The sequence below is a fragment of the Lepidothrix coronata genome, unplaced genomic scaffold (assembly GCF_001604755.1).
Source record: "Lepidothrix coronata isolate B3197 unplaced genomic scaffold, Lepidothrix_coronata-1.0 Scaffold6, whole genome shotgun sequence".
Lineage (NCBI taxonomy): Eukaryota > Metazoa > Chordata > Aves > Passeriformes > Pipridae > Lepidothrix > Lepidothrix coronata.
This window is the reverse complement of record NW_016690186.1, coordinates 5,365,907-5,388,744: the sequence shown is the minus strand read 5'-3', so window position 1 is coordinate 5,388,744 and position 22,838 is coordinate 5,365,907. Positions and strand designations below refer to the sequence as shown.

Here is a 22,838-nt window from a genome sequence, read left to right as displayed (position 1 = left end):
CCCCACTCCAAGCTTCTCCTCAATGCCATGGCAACACAAAGTACAAGACCTCCATCCAGTTTCCATATCTGCACCATGAACTCCATCATGTATTGAGCTTTGCATTTTCTTCACTGTTTTATGCTTCCAATGCTTCAAACACTGACTATTGCATTAGTAATATGGATATTTTATGTGTTACTGCAATAATGATCATATCGGTCTGGTATAAAACAGTAAAAAACATACAAAAATAATGCTTGAAATTCTGTAAAACAAAAAAATATAAGCCTCCAAAACAAACATTTGAAAAACCTAGAACAAAAAATGTTTTTAAATTGTCATTTTTTGAATATTTGATTAGGCAAAAGTTCTGAAATAAGATACTTTGGTTCATAAAAGAACATGCATATTTTATACGTGCAACAAATAACTTTTTATTTTTACTTAATCCAAACACAACTTTTAGATTGTTAAAAATTTCACAGAAAGGGGAAAATCTAGATGTGATCCATTTAACTTTGCCTGTTCCAGTTTGCCTCACTGACTCACTGCTTGGCATGTTTAGCTTAGTACCAAGAGCTGAGTGACAATGGGGACATGCACAACTGGCTTTGGCAGCTCTAGCCAGCTGCAAGACACCGAAGCATCCATGCAAAGTGGCATGGAGATATGGCATGCTGCAAAGCTGCTTACCCAGCAGGAGCATGGGACCTCATCCTGGCAGGTGCTGAGTAGCCCCAGAGGTGCTGAGCTCTCTTTTCCCAGCCTGCGTCCAGTTCTAGGAGATATCAAGTTCCATGGAGGGCTCAGCAGGCTCAGGAGCACACCAGTCATATTGCATTTGGGGGGATGAAGTGTGTACCCTTCTCCCCGGTTCAGTGCCAGAGCAGAGGGTCACTCTGACTTTTTCTTGCCATAACGGGGTGGTTCAGGTGTCCCAAAGACACAAGGAGGGATTTACAACACTTCTGCAGAGAGGGCTTCTGCAGAGAGAGCTATTGCAGAGCAAAGTGGGGAGTCTTCTTTGATTTCTCTGTCCCCAATAACTGTGCTCCCGCCATGCAAAATGAGGCCAGAAGCGAGCTGTGTGGGCACATCCTCCCTCTCCTCTACTTCCTGTTGTTTTGTCTGGCTCTCCAGTTTCTCTGGGACAGGGTATATGTGCAACTCCCTCTCCGCTCTGTCAGTGAGAGCACAACCCATTGGAAGGAAATGGTATGGCATGAGGCTTTGCAGCTGGTGAAAGCAGAAGTCTTCCTCTGTTTCAGATATGCTTATGGCCTCATGAATAAAACATGATTTTTTTCCCCCAAATTGACATGTTACCTCTTTAACAACAACAGTCCCATTCTGCTCTCAATGTTTCACTTCTGTGAATAATGTACATGGAACTGACTTCTTTGTGTCTGTAAGTAAATGGACTTCTAATTCAAACAAGTAATTTCTTAAAGTCCATATTCTTCATGGTAATATTCATTAAGTTCTTCTATTATACTGGGTGCAAGAAGAATACTGGCGGTTGCATTGAAAGCAATGATAAGTTACCATTTTAATGATTCCTTATGTTGTGAGTAATTTATAAATCACTCGGTATCTTCTCAGCGAAGCTTGCCTTCTGTTTTTAAAACTTACCCTTTCGTATCCAACAAAGGGTTTCAGTGCAGTAAGAATTAAGGTGTGTCTCTTAGCTTTTACCTGCAAGCAATAATGATGTTGTCAAGCGTTTCAGGTGAGACCAGCCCAGGATTTTGGGGTGGGGAAAGACACTCTGTTATACAGCATCTTCAGTGCTTCCCTCAGAGGGAGGCAGAGACACTTTGAAGGGCTGACTATAAGGACACATACCAAGTGTCTTTTTAAATAGTCACTAGAGCTGAGGGGGGAGGGGAACAGGAACGGGCTTGTAACCACAACTCAGTTGGACTTGTATCCGAGAAGTCAGATGCCATGGATTGGCTCCCTCACCGAACGGCTGCTTTTCTGTTCCTTTTGTTGGTAAGTCAGATTTTAAAACAGTATTTGTAAATTCTGTGACTACGCCGGTTGAGTCTTCCTCAGGAGACCATTACATTTTACACCGTAAACTAGTCCCCCAAAATATCTCATGAAATTTACAAAAAAAACCAAGGCTTTGCTCATTTTAAACAGCACTTCTAGACATTCTACAGAATTAATTTAGTTTTTCATTAAATAATGACAAATGTTACTTTCTTTGTTGACTTTCTGCAACCTCTTGATGATCGGCATGTGGCTTTCTCTGTTTAATGCATGATTTTCAGACAAATGTTGTCTGTGTCTACTATTTAAGGGGTCACTGTTATTAATAAAAGACGTCATTATAAAAATTGTAATGATTAGATATAATTTGTTTCTACACCTTTACTTTTTTATCAGTTGAAGGAATATCTTTTTCTAAAGAATTCAAATCTCTTTTTCTAAACTGATTAAACTGATTAGTAAGAGCACTTCAGAGCTGACAAAATCCAACAGCTATATTCATGAGAAAAAAAACCAAAAATTCAGTGAAAATCTTAGTTGAGTAAAAATCAAAACTAGGCCTATTTTATCATATTACAAAGAATTCCTGTGTTATAGTGCATTAGTGTCTGAGCCACCATGTGCTGAGCAAGAGAATGCATGATGAAAGTGTTGCTCTTTGGGTTTGTTTTCTCACTGTAAGAGGAAAGTTGTGGCTATGGTCAAGGGGCATAGTTGTACAATGTGTTCATCAGGACGTGGAAATTACCCAGAAGGGACTTAAAAGGACTATGGAGGCCTTATTGCTCCTGCAATCTGATTTTTGTGCAGATTAATTTTACTCATCTGTGCTGCTCTTTTGAAACCAGGTAGAGGTTTAAAGATTTAAGGCCCGGAAGATTGAGAAGAGTGAGATTTCTATTATAGTTATGTCTTTCTGTGACTTTCATGCAATTTTACATTTTACACAATGTATTACTAAGCATAAATGTTTATTAACTTCTCGTTACTGACGTTTCTAGGAATGTTGCAGTCTGAGAAAGTGTGTTATAGAATATGAAATCCTAAAACTAACTTGAAAACATAATCCATTAATTTTAGCTGACAGCTCTGCGATCAGTAAAGTAGAACTAATTAGCACAGGGCAGCTGCCAAGCAAACAATAGCAAAACTTGGCAAAAGCAAGTTACAGTTTGGATAAGTTTCTGCTTGTTTAGGCTAGTGCAGAGATCTCCGAGGCTGGTCTGTTGCACATCACTAACACCTCTGGATTTTCATGTTGCTCTAGTGACTATCCATTTCACTCAGTTACCTGGTGATGCATACTCCCAATGTGTCAAAGTTCAAAAAGCTTGACTGTACCATGTCTAAGATCTGTCCATTCAAAAGAGATTTTACTGCTTTACTTCTCTCAGCACTTCTGAAGCCATTTTCATTCTTTTAGTATATTATTGTTGCAATTGTGAGTGACGGAGGGTATGTGTTGGGTCACAAAAAAAGAGCAATTATGAAAACTGCCATTGTGTTTTGATGACTATCAAACATTTGAACTTCTACTGCCCAGAGGAAACAATTGTAATTATTATGTGTTCTTCTGCATAGCAATGTTCATGATGGTCCATACAGCTTAACAGCATCTTTCAGCACTTTATAGAAAGCTAACAGAGAAACTGTAGAGATCAAACAAATTATAAATTGATGTATCCAATTTTAGTGCATTGTGAGAAAGAGTCTTGGCTTTCAGCTTGATTAATCTTTCATGAACATTACCTGTCTGAATGGTTTGTCTGGTTAGTATATTGTTAATAAGTTGCTTCAAATAAAAGTGCCGTGGAGTTATCCATATTTTAGTACATTACTACACTTTCAAAAAAAAGAAAATTTACCAGCCCTGAAACTAGTAATTTTCAACATGGATTTCACCATCGGTGGGACTGATTCTGCAACCCTTGCTCACGTGACTTCAAAGACATTATTCTCATGAGTAAGGGAGTTCTGTTTGTGATACTAGTGCAGACACGTTTTATGGAAATAATCTGTTTGATCAGGTATGACTCTTCTCCTGCCAGCTATCATGTGACAGCCAATAATTTTAAATACACCACATCTCTTATGCACTTTTGTCTGGCTACATTTTCCCATGTGTTATCTACGCTCTTTTTTTTTTCCCCCTCCAGTTGTTAGGCTATAGTTACACCTCCTACTCATAACTTGGTTGCACATAAAAAAATTAAGGGGCTAAACTCTCTCCTTGCATATGCATACAAAACATCTGCCCGGATTTAATCAGGAACTTGCAGGCTCTTCTGCCAAATAATTTTGTTGTAGAAATAGAAACTAAAGCAATTTCACATTCAGGAATTATCACCTAAGATAAGGTTTTCATGCCTGCAGTTTTACACTCCTAAGTAAAATGGCCATTAAGCAAACATGCATTTGCAGCCAGAACACTCTAAGCCATATCAGAATTCAGGTTTTATTGAGGAGATTTATTGAGGGCACTTAGCATGACTAATTTGAAAAACTCAAATTTGAATGATAATGGCATACACCCTACATTGAAATTACTTTTCTGTTCATTTTTCTAATGGTTACTGTATGGGAATTCATTATATCTGTATGACTTAGCAGAACAGAAACAATTGCAGTGGAAACTTTCCCAAAGTGTTCAGTTCTTTGAATAAACTTATTTTAAAATAAATAAAACTTTGGAATATATTCTTCTACCTGACACAACCATTGTCATAACTCTGCTGAAGTAGCAATGGATTCTGGGTGCAATACAAAATATTGACATCAGTTACTGATATAGAAACACCTGATTTCCTCTAAATTAGTAAACAAAATGCCAGAAGAATCATCCTGAAAAACTTTGCCTATAAATTGGAATAAGTACATTAATTAGTGACCTATGAAAATGAAAAGTATAGAACAAAACCCCATCACGTTTCAATTAACAAGTGATTAAATCGCATCTTTTTAAAATATGAGGTTTTGTCTTATGTTTGAACTCTGCTTCTTATTATCTCATGTGCACTGATTTATCATTTTTTAAAGAGAATCAGAATGAATAAAGGGAAGGGTTCATTATTGCAACCCTTTATTAATCAGAGCTTTGGATGAATACGAAGATATAAAAGTCCCAAAACGCTGACAGTACCAGAGCTACCACTGCACCCTGATGACTAATGCAATACATTTGAGTTCTCAGCACTCCTCCCATCCAGGCCAGTAACAATACTGCTGTTGACTTCAAAGAGAGGAAAGCAGGTCCCATATGAATAATGCTGGGAAGATGTTAAAGGCGTGTTCAGTCATTTAGATTTCAGTAGGTGGAGGAGGGAGGATTCCATAATTGCGTATAATATTGCTTGGCACTCAATTAATGATTAGTTAATTCTTGTTTGTAAATTGCTTTGAGGGTGCAAAGAACCATACACATCCTATGGGCCTAATTCTATTTTCAGTTACATCAGAATAAATCCAGAATCACTCCAGTGTGACTCTAAGGTGTCATTTTGGACAAGGGTTCAGGTATCATTACAATAAAGGACAAGCTTTCAGACAGGACACTGTGCAAATGACAGCCACCATAACTTGTTCCCTGACCAAAACAGAAACCGCTTCTGCAACCAGCCTCTAGCTTCTCTGCAGCTTCCTTTTTCTTTTCACAGTCTCTCAGAGACTAACAGACCAGCAAATCTTGGCATCATTCTCATCAGCCTGCCTACCCCAAGGTCCTCGGGATGCATCCCACACATTCCAGTGACTCCTATTGCTTTAATTAATGTTAATCGCTGGGTCTATGGAAAGTGCTGTACTTGAATACTGGTTTAGAAGGAAATTTTTTTCACTACCTAGAAATATGATAGAGTTAGCTACTAGGAGACAGCACTTCTCTGCTGGAAATAGCACTAGAAAAAAACAGGTTTGCCTCCAAGATAGATATTAGAAATAGATAACTGGTCTGGGGGAAGACTTCTAACTGCTGGTCATAGGAGACAATGGGAAAGCAGTAGTTGGGGAGGTAGAGGAACCTCCATCCCTGTATCAAGTTGGATAAATATAATCTCAAAACTGTTGAGGTTTATCTGATGAACCAGATAGCTTTTTTTGGTGTCTGCCTGCCTTCCTTCCTATAAAAGAGAGATATACCAAACACAGACATCAAGTTCATTGGATCAGCCTTTTCAAATAATAACACAAATTTTACTAAGTACTCTGGATTCGAGATCTTCACTAGCAACAAGTAGCAGAATAGGGTTATCCTTAGTTAGCATAGGACAAGTGTGGAAATACAGGGACTAAATTTACAATCCGCAATGGACAAAGTCCTGACATTCTCATTACATTACATTCTCATTCTCCAGTGTAAAATACGTCTTTTTCATTGCTTGAAAACAGAACTTGGTTGAAATTGTGTTTTATCAGTATTCATAGCCTTAAACAACAGAATTCTTTATGGGCATAATTCTTATTTCAGAGGTACTCAGAATAGTTTTTCAGTTAGGCCTGCTGAGTATGAGTGATGTGTCTGGGTGTGAGGTATCAGTCTCACTGTTGAGTAACAGGATAGGCCACAGGATGCAGACAGCAGACAAGATTCACTAGCATTGCACTGGGAGGTGTATTCTCATACTTTGCTGGGTCAAGACAATTGCTCTCATGCCAGAAGGGATTTCAGCCCAAGGGTGGAGAGTATTTCATTGTGCTCACCAAAGGAGGCCCTGCTCAACTAGTGGGATTGATTGATAAGAGACTATTCAATTAGTGCTCTTTCTGGTAGACCTTATCACTCAGGTTCTCTCTGAGGGTATAGTCTGTCCCTTTGACTTTCCTGTGTTTCCTCAGGCTCCAAGGGGGATTACAAAAGGACAGGCCTGAGCTCCCACTGGGGTGGAAAAACCCTGCCATTTACCTGAAGTCTGATATTGTCCCTTCTCTGAGATGAGTAATGGCCACACATGAATTTGAACCCTATTCTGAAGCTCAAAATTTAAATAGTCACCAAGACATAAACTCAAAAATATATTAATGCTCTTAGTACAACATGAACATATTGTTAAGATTTTTCTGCAGAGTACTTTTCTGAACCATTTATGTCAATAACTTCCTCAAAGAAACATGGAAAAAAAATCCTTTCCCTATGAATAGTCAAATAAATTTCAAGGTATATGCACATCACATGGGCAAATCCACAGTCTAAACTCCCTCATTCAGAAACAGATTAGGGCAGCCATTATGTGCCAAGGTCTCAGGGAATGTTCTGGGTAAGACCAGATCATTGAAGACATTGTTTTGTAAATGACAGATGGTGGACCTCTTGCAGAATAAAGGTAAATGGGGAAAAGAGAGAGAGCAGAAGAAGGGTGAAGCTGCTGTTCATTAATCTGTTCCATGTAAGAGGTTGTCTTCACATGAAGTAAGTGGAAAAAAGTCTGTGTCCATGTTCCAGCCTTGCCAGAACAATACAATAAATTTAAAGTGAGGAAAGTCCCATGATGTAAACCATAGGATAAAAGATTGTCACAGATTTTATCTAAGTACAAATGGCATAATACAAACAAAAAAAAAAGCTATGGGAAATTACAAGGAAGTGGAAAACTCATAAATGCAGATGTTAAAAACTTTTTTTGAGAAAAGAAAAACTCTGAAATACTTTTTGAGTTACCTGGATATTTTGTTTTTCCCAATGATGAATGAAAAAAGAATCCAGTCCTGAAAATCCCATATTCTTCACCTTTATTGTCTGAAGAGAGGAAAACCAGGTCCTAACCCCCAAAAAAATGCTCTGAAGAGGTTACACCTTATTTAGGAATAAGGTTAATTAAACTGTGCCTTCTTTTAAATTGTGCTAATCAAGAAACTGAGCCTTCTCTCATTTAAATTTTAATTTTAAAGTAATTACATATTGCATCTGATCCTGCAACCTTCATTTACTCAAGACTGGTTGCATAGTTAGGTCTCAAATCAAAACCCACTGCACTCCAGGGAAATATGTTTGATGACTGCAGTTCTCTTTCCATCTTACTTTGAATGTCTTCGACTTCACTGGGAAGTTCCAAGAAATTATTTTCATTCTTTTTGGTTAAAAAACCTAGTTAAGTATTCCAGGTTTATTATGGACAAGGAAAAATACATCATTTAGAATAAAGACTCCTTCTCTAGTTTCCTAGATATTTTGGTAACAACTCCTGCAACCAGCTGAGGTGTTAAAACATAAAAATCTGTGTGAAAGCTGTATTTTAATGTAGGTATAGCTTGAAATTTGCTATGGTGTATCCATTCAAACCCAGAGTTCTGTCTTGAAAGACAAAATTAATTTTGAAGGTTTAAACTGTCAAGGAATTCAAGTGCTGGAGGTAGAAAAAATGAATTGCACAAAGTCATATCTGGAAATCCTGTAGCTATTGCCTAGATAAGCTATTTCAATAGACTTGACAAAAAGTACTTCTCCAGTCCTGCAGTATAACAATGTCTTGCAGTTGGGCTTTGCTTACTGCATCTTGCCTTACATTTTTACACACCAATCTTTCATTGTTCTTGCAGGTACTCTTGGATTTCAGCACAGGATTTCATGTAGAGGTAATATATATTTCTTTAGAAACTGTTTTTCTGATCAAATGAAATGTAACTAATGAAAAACCAAGTGGAAAATACTGAACTAAGACACTTCTGAACCTGAAGATTGAAAACATATTTAAATATTAAACAGCTGCAGGTAATAACCTGCTTGCTCTCTTGAGAGAACTTTTTCTAAACCTAAATGAGTATCTCACACAAAGGAATAATTTTAAAGTAAACATGTACAGTCTTAGAGTTTGGGACTCACAGACATGTAAAAAAGCACATGGTCTAAAAAAATTTCTTTCCTCCTTATCATTGAAAATTCTAATTGTCTGTATTAATTTAAAATGGATTGACATCATGTGACACTGGAACTCTGTGTCAAAGGTAAAAGAATGGCATGAAAATGGAACAGCAAGATGGAAAACCTTCAGAAGACAAAAACGTGAATGGATCAAATTTGCCGCAGCTTGTAGAGAAGGAGAAGATAATTCTAAGAGGAATCCAATTGCCAGAGTAAGTAGAAAGAAAAACAAGTTTCACTGACGAGGAAGTTTTTTGCAAAGACAGGCTGATAAAACCACAGAGAAAAAATATATTTGCTTAGAGTAGTTGAAGCAAGGAATGCAGAGTAGAAGAAAGATGATGCAATATTTCCAGCTCTGTTAAGACAGTCTCATAAAGTGAACCCATGTGGCTGCTGAGGAGTGACCAGAGGCTTCCTAGAACATTGCCATCAGTCTACTTCCTGGGCAGCTCCAACCGATGTCTTTGCATGCAGCATGTGTGTACCAGAGCACAATATTTTCTTTTGTCTCTCACCCTGATAAACTCCTAAGCAGAAGCTCAAGCATTGTGTATGACTTCTGTGGGAAACAGAGCAAAGACGATATCTTCCTGTCCTGTCCTTTCACTTACTGAGGTCCAGCCACAGTGTGATAATCTTGGAGGTTTCTCTCTTCACTTGCCTAACAGATTTAAGAGAAAGCCTATCTAGCACTTAAGGGGAGATGGATCTCTAGGTTAATTGTTCAGTAGAAGAACTCTCCATTGGTTCTGTCAACTGAACCTTGTGAATAGTGGTTGAGAAACAGAAATTATATAGAATGTTTTATGGGAACTAAGAATAGGAGAAAAAGCCCTGCGAGTATCCTCAGTAAACTTAAATAATAAATAAATAAATAAATAAATAAATAATTATAATAAAAAATTAATAAATAAGTAAATAAATAATTATTTGTTGCTGTAGATCCGATCAGACTGTGAAGAAAACAATCCAGTCACATACAGCATCTCTGGAGTTGGAATTGATCGTGCACCCTTTGGAATATTTGTTGTTAACCCAAGAACAGGAGAAATTAATATAACATCAATAGTGGATAGGGAAGTAACCCCAGTATTCGTTGTAAGTACTCCCATTTTTTTATACCTTTTTGATGATGGATCCAGGGTGGGGCAGCCAACAAATTAATTTGTTTCAGATTGCTACTTTGCTTACTTTTGGTTTTAAAATGAGTAAATCTCTTTATCTAGATACGTTGCTTTGCCAAACACTCAGTGACAGGTATGGATTTGGAACCACCTCTTGAACTTCGAGTCAGAGTTCTGGATATAAATGACAACCCTCCTGTATTTGCACAAACTGTATTTACAGGATCTATTGAAGAGAGCAGTATGGACAGTAAGTAACTACACTATGCCTTTATAGCAGTGCTAGTGAAGCTCCCAGAATACAATAAATATAAACCTGGGGTGCTCATTCTGCTTTTTCTTAGGTAATGACATAGATTAGCCAGGGCTACTGAAAAGGAAGGAGCACCAGATGCTTCTCCAAGTGCTGTTTGAGCCAGGGCCTGAGCTCGTTGCCATAAATTAAGCAGCAGTGCTTCCTTCCCCCTTTCCTCCCACACATGAATGCTGAATGTTCCAGTTTCTAACCATACCATTATGCAAATTCTTTCAGATGTGAAAATTAAAAATAAATCAGTTCATTTAGGAAATAAAAATAACACTACACTTACACTTATTTCCTTTGAGGATATATAAAACACATTTTTTCCCATTTTTCTCTTTCAAATATTTGTATTTGTAGCCTGTGTATTGCAGTCACAGTAGAATATTACTAAATAAACCCTTACTTAAATGATTAAAATGGTTCTTTTTACCTAAAGTAAAGAAATTAACTGAGGCAATGGTGCCTAACACTCATTTTCTACTTTACAGAAATTCTCATTTAAAACTGTGGCAATTTTTTACATTAATATCTACAAGCTCAGTACTTACTGTATTTACATATTCCCTATGGTGATTTCAAGAAGTTCAGTGAAAATCTGCGTTATTCCATCTGACCTTGATTTTCAATTAATTTAAAGTCATTAACATTCAGAATCAGTATTAAAAAACTAAATTTTTTATTTTCTTTGTAAATGTTAATGAAAGCCTTCTATCATTTTCATACAAGTTTTAGCATTGTGTCGATGAGTTGTTCACAGGAATACAAAAGATTTTCTGATTTTTTTTTAATTATTTGTTATTCTTAGACACACTGGTGATGAAAATCATTGCAACAGATGCAGATGAACCTAATCACTTGAATTCTAAAATTGCCTTCAAGATAGAGAGTCAGGAACCTTCAGGTCCACCCATGTTCATTATGAATAAATATACTGGAGAACTCCATCTTGCCAATTACCTTGACAGAGAGGTAACATTTCCTTTTTCAAAGTTAAATAACATGATTTTTTGGTGTATATGTGTTATGAGAGCATGAAAGAAAATAAAAGAGAGAGAAAGGCTGTGGTTTTTACAATAATTATTGGAGAAATGCATATTTTCAATGTGTTACAATAAAATATCTAAGGTAAATTCCTATATTAGGAAATAGTAGCAAGACATGAGTATTTATAAGATGCACAGCTGGTCTTCTAACACACTCATTTCTCTTTTTGTGACAGCAACATAGTAGCTACACTCTTGTTGTGAAGGCATCAGACCGGGATGGAGCTGCAGATGGAATATCATCCCTTTGTAGCTGTAATGTCAAAGTTATTGATGTCAATGACAACTTTCCAACTCTTGCTCAAAGCTCTGTGAGTTTTCAATACCAAAAGCAACATAACTGTTTTAAAACCCTGTTAAAAAACCCCGTCGATAACAGAGCCCTTACTAACCCATAGAGCACTTTCACATTTGAATGCTTCACTGGAATAAGAGGGTTGTATTGTCCTTGTTCCCTTGTAGTGTCCTCGAAACACAGTCCATACATTGTGCACCAATTCTGGTAACACACAAATACATTATTTTTGTATTCAGAGAAGTCAATCCTGACACCGTCAGGACTGACTTCTTTGTAATCAGAGAAATCCAGTACTTCAGGCATCCAGATCCCTGAAGTATGGCTAGATTATGTAGATTAACCCAGTCTTTTTAAGATCTTTTGCTATAGAAAGCACAAATCCTCTCCCTCTAAGATGCCTCTGCAAACACTTGAGGTGACACAGCTCTTCAAATCTGCAACCAGAATCACAATTGAATACATGTTTTTTTTATTTAATTCGCATGGGCTGTGCACAGGACATTCTTCAAAAGAATCTCTGCAGACAGCTATGTTTTCCTCACATTATATATATTATAGTTTGCTAACAGGTACTTATCTGTCATTCCAGTTTTCAGCAAGTATTTCAGAAAATTCACTCAGCTCAGAACTGCTACGAATACAAGCTCTGGATGCTGATGAAGAGTTTACAGACAATTGGTTAGCAGAGTTTTTCTTTATATCTGGTAATGAAGACAACTGTTTTGAAATTGTTACAGATCGAGCTACAAATCAAGGAATCCTTAGAGTAATTAAGGTATGGATAAATATTGTGATTCAGCTCTTGAAATAATCATCTTTAAATAGTTTTAGTCAATTGTTAACAAAATTAAATGGCCAGTAAAAATATTGTCACTCAACCATTTAAAATAAAAAATATTTAAATAAAATTAGGGAACTTTTATGTATTATCTATTTCTCTGTGGTTTATCTTTTAGGAACTGGATTATGAACAGCTCCGAACCCACTCACTGATGATTGGTGTCAGGAACGTAGCTGCCTTCCACCACTCTGTTGCACAAGAGTACCAAATATATGGAACACCCCTCACAATAGAAGTAAAAAATATAATTGAACCACCGAGGTTTCACCCATCTTCAGTCGTGTTTTCTCTATCAGAAGGCACAAGAGTGAATTATGTTATAGGAACATACACAGCCATTGATGAGGATACAAGAGCTATTGCGTCAAATGTTGTGTAAGCTCTGCTCTGCTTAACTTCCTGGGTGGAATAATTCTTTTGAGATTTCAGTGGGATGAGGAATAGGTATTTTAAAGGATGCTTTAAAAAAACAACTTAAAACAACATTCATTCATTGGCAATAGAATAACAGCAATACAATAGTATATCGTTCAGCCCTTTTTTGTGCTACAATTGCTTTCTTTCCTGACCTACTTTCCTTAGCCTTTTGTACAAGACAAAGAAAATAACATTTTTCCAATAGGCTGTAACTTATATAAATAAAACAGGTGAGTTTTTTTTCTTATCCAGCCTAAGAATAATTTTTCTTGATATGTTTGCTACAAGCAAACAGAAAATCCCAATAAAGGGCAGTATTATCCAGTCAGAATAGAAGAGGTCACTACCAGCTCATTCTATAATAAAAAAAAAATTATTTGACACTTATTTCCCTTGAAACTGATGATAATAACTGGGATCAGAATTTGTTTTTTAATGTATGTGGAAATAAATACAGCTTATTGACAAAGGTTTGGGAAAAAATCATAAAACTGAGAAATGTGTTAGCAAATACAATTTTAGAATGTTACAGGAAGAGCTGTGGATTTAACCACTGATATCAACAAGGATTCTAGTAAATTTTACAGAATCCAGAGAGATTTAATTTCAAAACTATGATGTGACTTGCAAAATGTACACACCTACTTTATTCCTAATCACTTTTCTGGTGTACATTTTTTGAAGTCTATATGGCTTTTGCTTGAACAGGTTTAAATGCAAGAGGACCTAGCACAGCCTAAAGAAAAATGTTCCAAAATGCCAAATATTATTTGCAAAATAAATATGTAATACATATACTCATAACATAACACTGAGTATTTTCACTTCACCAAACACAGATATAGTATAGGACGTGATCCAGCTGCCTGGTTCAGAATCAATCAAAACACTGGTGAAATCACACTCAACAAAGCTATTAACCGGGAATCAGTCTATGTCATCAATGGGCAGTACAAAGCAGAGGTTCTGGCTATCACCAGAGGTAAGAAAAGAGATTAAGGTTTCTGAAAGAAAACTCTTTTTGTTTTCGGATTTCTATCAATTTTTTTCCTGTTTCTAGTTTTCCAACCCAAACTGCATTATTTATAGTATCGATACTCCCTCCTGACCACAAATATCTCCTTTTTACAGGGGTTCCTCGATATACTGCTACAGGCACCATTGTGCTTTCAATAGATGATATCAATGCCAACTGCCCGACTATTAATACTGAATTAAGGAAAGTATGTATGCATTCCCCATCAGTGATTATCACAGCAAAGCACAGGGATGGAGGTCTATATGCTACGCCCTTTACATTCACCATACATGGTGAACCTCAAACTACATGGATAATCAGATCAATAAACGGTAAATTAACCTACATTTTATAACAGAATAAACCATAGCAACAAGTTCTTATATAACTGAGTAGGATAATATTTCACTAAAAAAAAAAACAGTTACTAGAATCTATTCTAATCTCACTTAAATGTGATTTTATGCTCATATGGATCCAAGAAGTTGCTCCATATTTGCTTATAAATATATAAAATCATATTACAATTAGAATCAGAATTATTACATGTGTTTTTTAAAGGAAACAGAAATTTTAAAAAAAATAGGACAGCAAAAACTATAGGTTGAGTACAACTATGACAAGAACCTCTGTTGGTCTAAACATGAGTAAATCAAAAGGAGTAATTTGATACTTTTTATTTCTATAGTATCTAAAAATCCTAAGCATATGACAAAACTCTTAAAATTTTGTATTAAAGAATAAAATTTTTAGTTGGCAGAGCCATACTTATGTGAGAGGCATGTGAAAATGGCAAATTAAACCTACAATTTTTGTAATTTATTGTACCAATTAGACTTACTTGTATTTCTGCAAAAACTGTTTTTGTCAGTGTGCAGTGGAGCTTTTCCAGTTTCTTCCAACAGGACATGACAAACTAATGAATTAATCAAATCTCATACATTACTAAATGACAGAATTTGCATAACTTACTGTATGCATAGAAGACTACATTAAATGTTAAATATCACAATTACAACTATTCTTGAGTCTAAGCAAATGCACCTGTGTAACTCTAAATTTTTTAAACCTACTTAAAAATCTTTTGAAAAAATTATTTAAATTCCTCGTGAGAGGAAACAGAAATGCATAAAACTCGCAATTTTTATGTTTACCATTGTGCAAATAAAAATCCGGAAAAGCGGTAGTAGAAATAAAAAAGTGCATTTGCCTCTTTTGTATTTCTCAGGCTTAAAAGCGATAACTAGACTGATCTGGCTCAAGTTTTACAAAAGAAAATCTAGCACAGAGGAGTATCATAAGTTTCAGCTTTGAATAAGTACTGTAGATGAATAAGTAACCGAAAATCTTAGAAAGGGAACTCTTAGTCTCATATTCTGTTCTATGAATATAACTAACAAAAAGCAGAGATTTGTAGAGCATTTATAGTCAATACCTTCACCTAAATATTTTTCTCTTTTTTTTGTCCCCCGAAGCTTCCTCTGCAGAACTAGTGAGTCAGAACATTGACTTTTACCTTTATAGGATCTATATCACTGTAAGAGACAGCCAAGGCCGACGCTGCCCCAGACCACACATAATTCCTGTGCAAGCTTGTCAGTGTGATAGTCGGAATTACTGCACCAGTGGGGCCACAAAAATAATTATCATCGGTGGTGGTGGTGGTGGTGCTGGTGGTGGTGGTACTGGAGGTGGTGGCACTGATACTGGTGGTGGTGGAGAAGGCCGGGAAGATACAGGAGGACAAGGTGGTGGTGATGGTCAGACTAGACCTGGAGGAGATTATGAGGACCACACAGACTGGCAGGCTTATACTGATGGATACGATGGAGGTGAGGGAGGATATACTGCATCCATTGACGACAATTATGGAAATGAAAATTATGGCAGAGACTACCAATCACCGACCACACTTAGCGGTGCTGCCATTGGCCTGATGTTTCTTGGTGGATTAATATTTGTTCGTAAGTATAAAATTAAGAAAACAATTTTATTACCTTTCTAAAAGCATACTTAGTAATTCTTCTAAAACAAGGTAACTTTTCTGGTTGGTTGTTAATCTGTTGGCTCCTATAGGCCATTTGACAAGAAAAATTTGTCTTTTAAATTAAAAGAATTTCTATATATTTACATACACATTTCATTCAGAAATAACTACTTCCCTTCTAAAACTTAGGGTTTAGTTTTTTTCTTAAGATGTTATTTAGTTCTCAAACCATCAGACAAAGCTGTTCAGTCACTTAAAACCTAGAGTATGCAATTTGTCCTTCCATTACGTTCTTAGAAGAAATGGACAAGTATCAGCTCCAGGTTGGGTAAGAAAAGATGTAAAGACCAAGATTCCTTTGTGCTCAAAGACAGATTTCAGTAGTAGAACAATAGATACTATCATCTTAGATTTTACACTTTTGGCTATTGCTTACAAATATTATATCTATTAAAAACAAGTAGTATTTATTATAACAGGGTCAAAAAAGTACATTCATTCATATGTCCTAGTATTTTGAAGAAGTATGAGTTTCATGGATAAGAATCGCTCAAGTTAGAATTTATGCAAGCAATTATTTCTCAGAACACCACAATCAGATAGGATCTACCCTCTCTCATGGCTTGGGCATCAAGTAATCAACATCTAAAATTTACCATTGAAGAAATACTGACTAAAAAAACTGAGGATATGGATTTTTTACCCTGATTTTCTCAGGAGCAGGGTTTGTTTGGGGTTTTAATCTTTGATTAGTAGGAGTCGAAAACCACAAAAGTTTGGAGTGGCAAGTGCTGTGTTATGTGTGACTAATGTTACAGGACAATCATTCTGCCTTTGGAAATCTCCTCTCCTAGTTGGTAGTCTGGACTAAATATGTCCTTAGTAGGGCACTGTGAGGCAGCACTTTGTACACTGTTCAGCCTTTCCCCCTTTTCTCTTCAGTTCACTTTGATGTTCAGATGATCAGAGGGCTGCAGTGACTCTCCTATGAAGACAGGTTGAGAGAGTTATGGCTGTTCAAGCTGGAGAAGGCTACAGGAAGACCTCAGAATAGCCTACCTAAAGGGGGCCTACAAGAAAGCTGGAGAGGGTGTGCAGTGATAGGACAAGGGGAAATGGCTTTAAACTGAAAGACGGCAGGTTTTGGAAGAAATTCTTTACTGTGAGTCATAAGATACAGACAGGTTGCCCAGAGAAGCTGTGGATACCTCATCCCTGGAATTGTTCAAGGCCAGGCTGGAAGGGGGCCTTGAGCAAAACGGATGATGGAAGGTGTCTCTGCCCATGGCAGAGAGGTTGGAACTAGATGATCTTCAAGCTCCTTTCCAACTCAAATCGTTCCCTGATTCTATGAATTAATATTGCATTGCCTTTTTAAAATGAGCAGTGTTTTCAATGTTGGTATTTACAGAATTCTGCAATTTCCAACACTGTGTTCTTGAAACAACAAAGCATAATAACAGCACACTGGGAAACCTGACTCACTCTACGTAAACATTTGTGGAAATCTGGGCTTAGGGTTTGCCTCTGTTGTTTTTTCAAAACAGGCATTATGCATATGTGATGTGAAAATTGCAACTGGAGCCTTAGCCAAAGATCACTGTAGTCTGATGGATATCTCTCCACTGATTCTCATATGTACATTATTACTAATGTGTATTTCTTTTCAATTACAATATTTGAAGAGACAAATGTATGCTTATATATCAGGAATGAATAGCACTAAATGCTATATATAGCAAGACTGGTTCTGTTTGTTTAATTTTCATATGTATGCAACTTATATTGATTCAGTTGAGACAGATCAAAGTCTGTTCCCAGGTCTATAGGCATAAATTTGGAGTAACAGCCCTACTCCACCCCTGTGTTGCTCTGCTATAACTAAAGGTACAAATTATTCTGAATTTCTAAATACATTCATTCATTCATTTCCAAAAGCAGCTAATGATTCTGAAAGCCAGACTTGCAGGCTGCTTGGTTTGAAAAATTTTAAAGACATATTTTCAAAAGTTTGTGAGCACCTCCCCTCTGAGAAAAGCAGCTATTCCTGTGAGAAAGAGATGTCCTAAATCCCCGTTTCCTGTTCTCTTCCTGTTAAGTGATTCCAATTCTGATGTCAATGAGCGACTGCTGTGGCTGTGGACGTGGCGCTGCAGGTGGAGTTGGAACTGGATTTGAACCTGTACCTGAATGCACAGAAGGGGCAATTCATCCATGGGGAATAGAAGGTGCACAGCCTGAAGACAGGGTCAGTACATTCCATGTTTCTAAAATCAGGAGTAACTCATATTTAGAGAAAAGACTGCATTTGACTGTAGAGAGTGATTGTAGCATTGTGTCTTCTTCTAAAAGAAGTCTGGCACTGTCAACAGTTGCCAGGCAGACACGAAAGGTGATACTTAATTAATATTCTCAGATGGAGTTTATGTGCTTTTAATTATGTTCAGTTAGCTTGGCACAACAGTTTGGTGTTGCTATTCCCTCAGATGAAACACAATAACTAGCAAACTTCTTCAGTGAAAATTTAGGACAAAGTAACACAAATCATCCCCACTGATCACCGTTTATGTTGACAATTAAAAAAACTTGTAGTCTTTGGTTTGGTTTGGTTTGGTTTTAGTTTTAGTTTGGTTTTGTTTTAATGGGGATGATAATTAAGAGCTCTCTCTAGAGAGGAGATCATGGCACTGGGCCTGACAGAGTTCAAGAAGCATTTGGGCAATACTCTCAGGCACGTGGTGTGACTCTTGGGGATGGTCCTGTGCAGGGCCAGGAGTTGGACTCAATGATCCTTGCAGGTCCCTTCCAACTTGGCATATTCTGTGATAAATAGTTTGAACTGCTAATTCCTTAGCATGATTCTGAAACTCTTGGTCTTCATATGGGAATTTCAAGGTCATCACTAAAGGAGTCAAAATGTTGTTTTCCAGGATGTCTCACACATTCTTGCCCCAACAACAGCTGCAGGAGGTGATTTTGGTGAACCCTCTGGTAAGCAGATCCCAAAATCTTCTATGTACACTGTCATAAATCCATCTTTCAGAACTTCATGCCTTCTGATTCATGGAGCACTTTAGTTTCCCAGCTATAACACAACCCCTCCAATCTTACATCTACAGATAGTCAAACTGATGCTACTAGAACCTCCAGAATGAATAAAGAATCTGAGGGTTGAGCTTTTGAGGCTTTCAAATCTCAGGCAATTTTTCTTTATCATTCCAGCTACTGAGTGGAGGGTCTTTTCCAGACACCAGTTTTAGCAGAAATCAATCTTGAGGCCAGAATAAGGAAATTTGCTTTCATAACTCAGCATGAAAGATTCCCAGTTTCCAGGCTCTGCTTACCAAAAGAGATGTCAAGCAGCTAGGTAATTACTGATCATTTGTGCATTAAACTAGACAGAAAGCTGGTACATAGCACAATAAATTTATGCTTCTGAGATAAGGTTCCCCCAGGAATTCGATTACCATAGAGAATAAATCAATCTGCGTAGTGCCACTTTGTCCCTCATTCCTCACATGACAACAGGAAGGAAGGATGCTGGTACAGATCCATTTTCACTAGCTTCTGACAGGAAGAAATGTTATTCTGCAAGACAATTTCTCTGCTAACTATTATTAATACAAAAATGTTCCCGTATGTTTTCACTTCATAAAAATGAAAAAAAATATAATTTAGTCTATGTTTCCTAATGTAACCATAGTCAAGGCTATTGTATGCAATTCTATTATCATAAAATACACTGATCATTAAGACCACTCTTTCCCTGTTATCAATATATGAAAAAATTTCGAGAAGATAAAGTCCTGTAAGTATTACTTTATAACTTATTGTGAAGACTGTCTTCATTCTGCATTATAAATCAGTGGTTATTTTGATCCATTATTGTTCTCTCTAACCCCCCTTAAAAATCTAACCACTAGAAAATGTGAACGGAGTAACAGAGCCTTTTTTTTTCTAAGACCTTAAGGCAAAATAATTTTAAACCTGATGTGATCACAAATATACATTTATGTATTTGCATAACTATCCACAAGCATTATCTGATTTTCTAATGCAAACCCCATGACAGCATTTATGTACATCAGGCAGAACAATGTCTCCAGTCAATAACCGAAATAAATAATTGATTTACTAAAGCATATCTGAACATGCTGCCTAGCCTCAGGAATAAAATCAAGGTCTTAGATGTCCACTAATACGTGCTTAATTGTTATTGCAGGTTTAATGCTTGTATGTATCTGTGACTGAAAGTGGTCTAAAATATGTTTAGAAACTCAGTAGTGTCTTTATAGTATTTATAAAAACAACTGGTGAATTCTGTGTAAATTTTAGTAGAGCATGGGAAGGATAACTTTTTCTGTTTTCAGAGATATATAATAACACATATGGAGGAGGAGGAGTAGTAGCTTCCGGTGTTGAAGAAACTACAGGAGTTGGTTATGGCACTGGTACTGGTTACGGAACAGCTGGAGGAATTTCTGGAACAGGGGAAGTAAAAGGGTCAATTGGAGGAACAATAAAAGAGTATCGAGAAGGAGGAGTGAACATGGCCTTCCTAGACAACTATTTCTCTGAGGTAATTAGTTGATATTCTTTGAGTTACATCTGTGAGCCTACTTTTTGTTAGATTCTTCTCCCCAGGTTACATGGTAGAAATCCAAAATAACTTCCATGGTATAAGACTGATGTAAAAGCAAAACTGACTGGACAAGTAGGAAAAACTACACTAGTAGTTGTACTGCCTTTGAGCTGCTGCTGTAGTAGATTTGATTGCTCAATAGTCTTTTTGTAAAACTGATGGACATACTGCATTTGTGGTAGAAAGCAACTAAATTATTTCAGCTTTGTAAGTGGCCACTAAATTAATGTATTTTTCACCTTTTTCAGTGTATAAAGAAATAACTTTGTGAAATTGTTCACTCCTACTTTCAGTACAGCTTGAAGTGACTTCAACCCCTAAAGAACTGTGAACATCAGTTCACTGTTTTCCTAATTTTTATTGCCATTTCTGTTCACTAAAATACTTGTGAACTACAAGGGACAACAACATGCAGTTTTGCCATTGACAAACATGAATTAGCCTTTAAATATGGTATAAAAAGGAGGTATGTAATTTACATGATTAATGTCTTCATGAGATATATTTTCATAATAGGCATGAACTATGAGGCATAAATGTTATAATTGCATATGTCACCAAAATATCAATTAATATATAAGGATTGCTATATTTCAAAATCTAAGCAAGGGTCAGTGGAGGAGAGGACAGAGCAGTCTTGATGTCCTGAGCATGGACTTCTCCCAGATCGCAATTAATAATTGTCTGGCAGCCATGGCCCTCCACAGATTACTCCTCCTACTGACCATCTCAATCCCCAGACTCTGACTCTCCCTCCCAGACCTCCCCTTCCATTGTTTCCTGCTTCCTCCAATCTCACCATGTAATCACTTTAAATTCTCCTCTTTCCTGCTTGATCTCTCTGCATCAACCACTTCAGGATCCCCAACACCATCCTAAATCAGCAATCTCCTTCCTGTTCAAAATGGACTCCCTTTTGGGCTCACCAAGTCTTCCCCACAGCGGCCAATCCTCCATCCCATCTCTTCTATCCTGGCCTCTCCACTGCTCTTCTCAATAACCTGCTTCACTCCTGTTCCTACCACTTTGTTCACATAGTGCTGCCCAAAGAGTGCATTCGTTCACCCATCTCCTTTGCCCCACAGTCAGACCCACTGATGGCAGACCAAACTGGAGATGCTAAATGTTGGCAGAAACAAGAATAAAACACAGTAATGTTTGAATAAAAATTATTTCAGGATTAAAAAATGTTGATGGTATAATCTGTTCTGTTGATGTCCCATCTTTCAAGTCAGCTGGGTCTTACTGTGATTAGGGAAACCTTACTATGGTTTGAGTATCCATGGTTAAAAGCCTGATGAAAAGTCACTCTGTTCTGTTCCTTTTTTTTTTTTATTTTCCTGGTTTTCCAAACTACAGAAAGCATTCGTGTATGCAGATGAAGATGAAGGTCGGCCAGCAAATGACTGCCTATTAATCTATGATCACGAAGGAGTCGGTACTCCTGTTGGCTCTGTGGGTTGCTGCAGCTTTATCGGAGAAGATACAGATGAAACATATTTGGATACATTAGGACCAAAATTTAGGACCCTGGCAGAGATCTGTCTGGGCAAAGAGATCGAACCTTTCCCTGATGTCAACCCACCCTGGCCAGGCGTCAACGTCACCTTTCCCAACCCTGAAAGTGATCTAAACCTCCCACCACCTGGAACCACCATCGTTGTCAATGGAAGTGCACCTATGCCTCCCCCAGTTGGCACTACAACGGTTGTTACTGAAAACACCTACACATCTGGGTCAACCATACAGCCCCCAAGGCCGATGCCAGATCCCCTGCTCCACGGCAACATGACGGTGACTGAGACCTACACCTCTGGCTCCCCCTCTCTTTGTGTTGACCCTCTGCGGGCATCCAACGTCGTCGTAACAGAAAGGGTTGTCGGTCCTGCATCTGCCTCTGATTTGCGTGGCATGCTAGATATCCCTGATCTCACAGATGGGTCCAATGTTATTGTCACCGAAAGAGTAATCGCGCCTAACTCCCGGCTTCCAGCGTCTCTGAGCATTCCCGATCTGGTAGATGGGTCAAATGTGGTAGTGACAGAAAGGGTGTTCAGGCCTGCCTCCGGCATGCCAGGCAGCCTAATAAATATCCCCTCAGAGTTATCAAATGCCCACAACGTGGTGGTCACGGAGAGAGTAGTGTCAGGGTCTGGCATGAGCAGCCTGGGAGGAACAAGCCTGGGGGGGGCAAATCTGGGGGGCCTGAGCAGCACAGGTCAGATGCTCAGTGCCGACTGTCACCTTGGACAGGCAATGGGCACAGCATCTCCAGGCACCTCCCGGAGACGAGTGACAAAGTACAGCACCGTGCAGTACTCCAGTCAGTAA

At 37.6% G+C, this 22,838-nt stretch overlaps 1 protein-coding gene across 1 annotated transcript; it reads left to right on the top strand.

Moving 5' to 3' along the window:
* The first annotated feature begins 1,929 nt into the window (after nt 1–1,929).
* On the top strand, nt 1,930–22,838 carry LOC108505225 (desmoglein-1-like). The gene is made up of 16 exons (XM_017831043.1): nt 1,930–1,977; nt 8,509–8,544; nt 8,914–9,042; nt 9,776–9,931; nt 10,060–10,207; nt 11,067–11,230; nt 11,481–11,615; nt 12,192–12,377; nt 12,559–12,818; nt 13,700–13,842; nt 13,992–14,210; nt 15,354–15,842; nt 17,965–18,113; nt 18,796–18,856; nt 20,236–20,444; nt 21,867–22,838. The coding sequence occupies exons 1-16, from the start codon at nt 1,930–1,932 to the stop codon at nt 22,836–22,838; spliced, it is 3,504 nt and encodes a 1,167-aa protein (XP_017686532.1).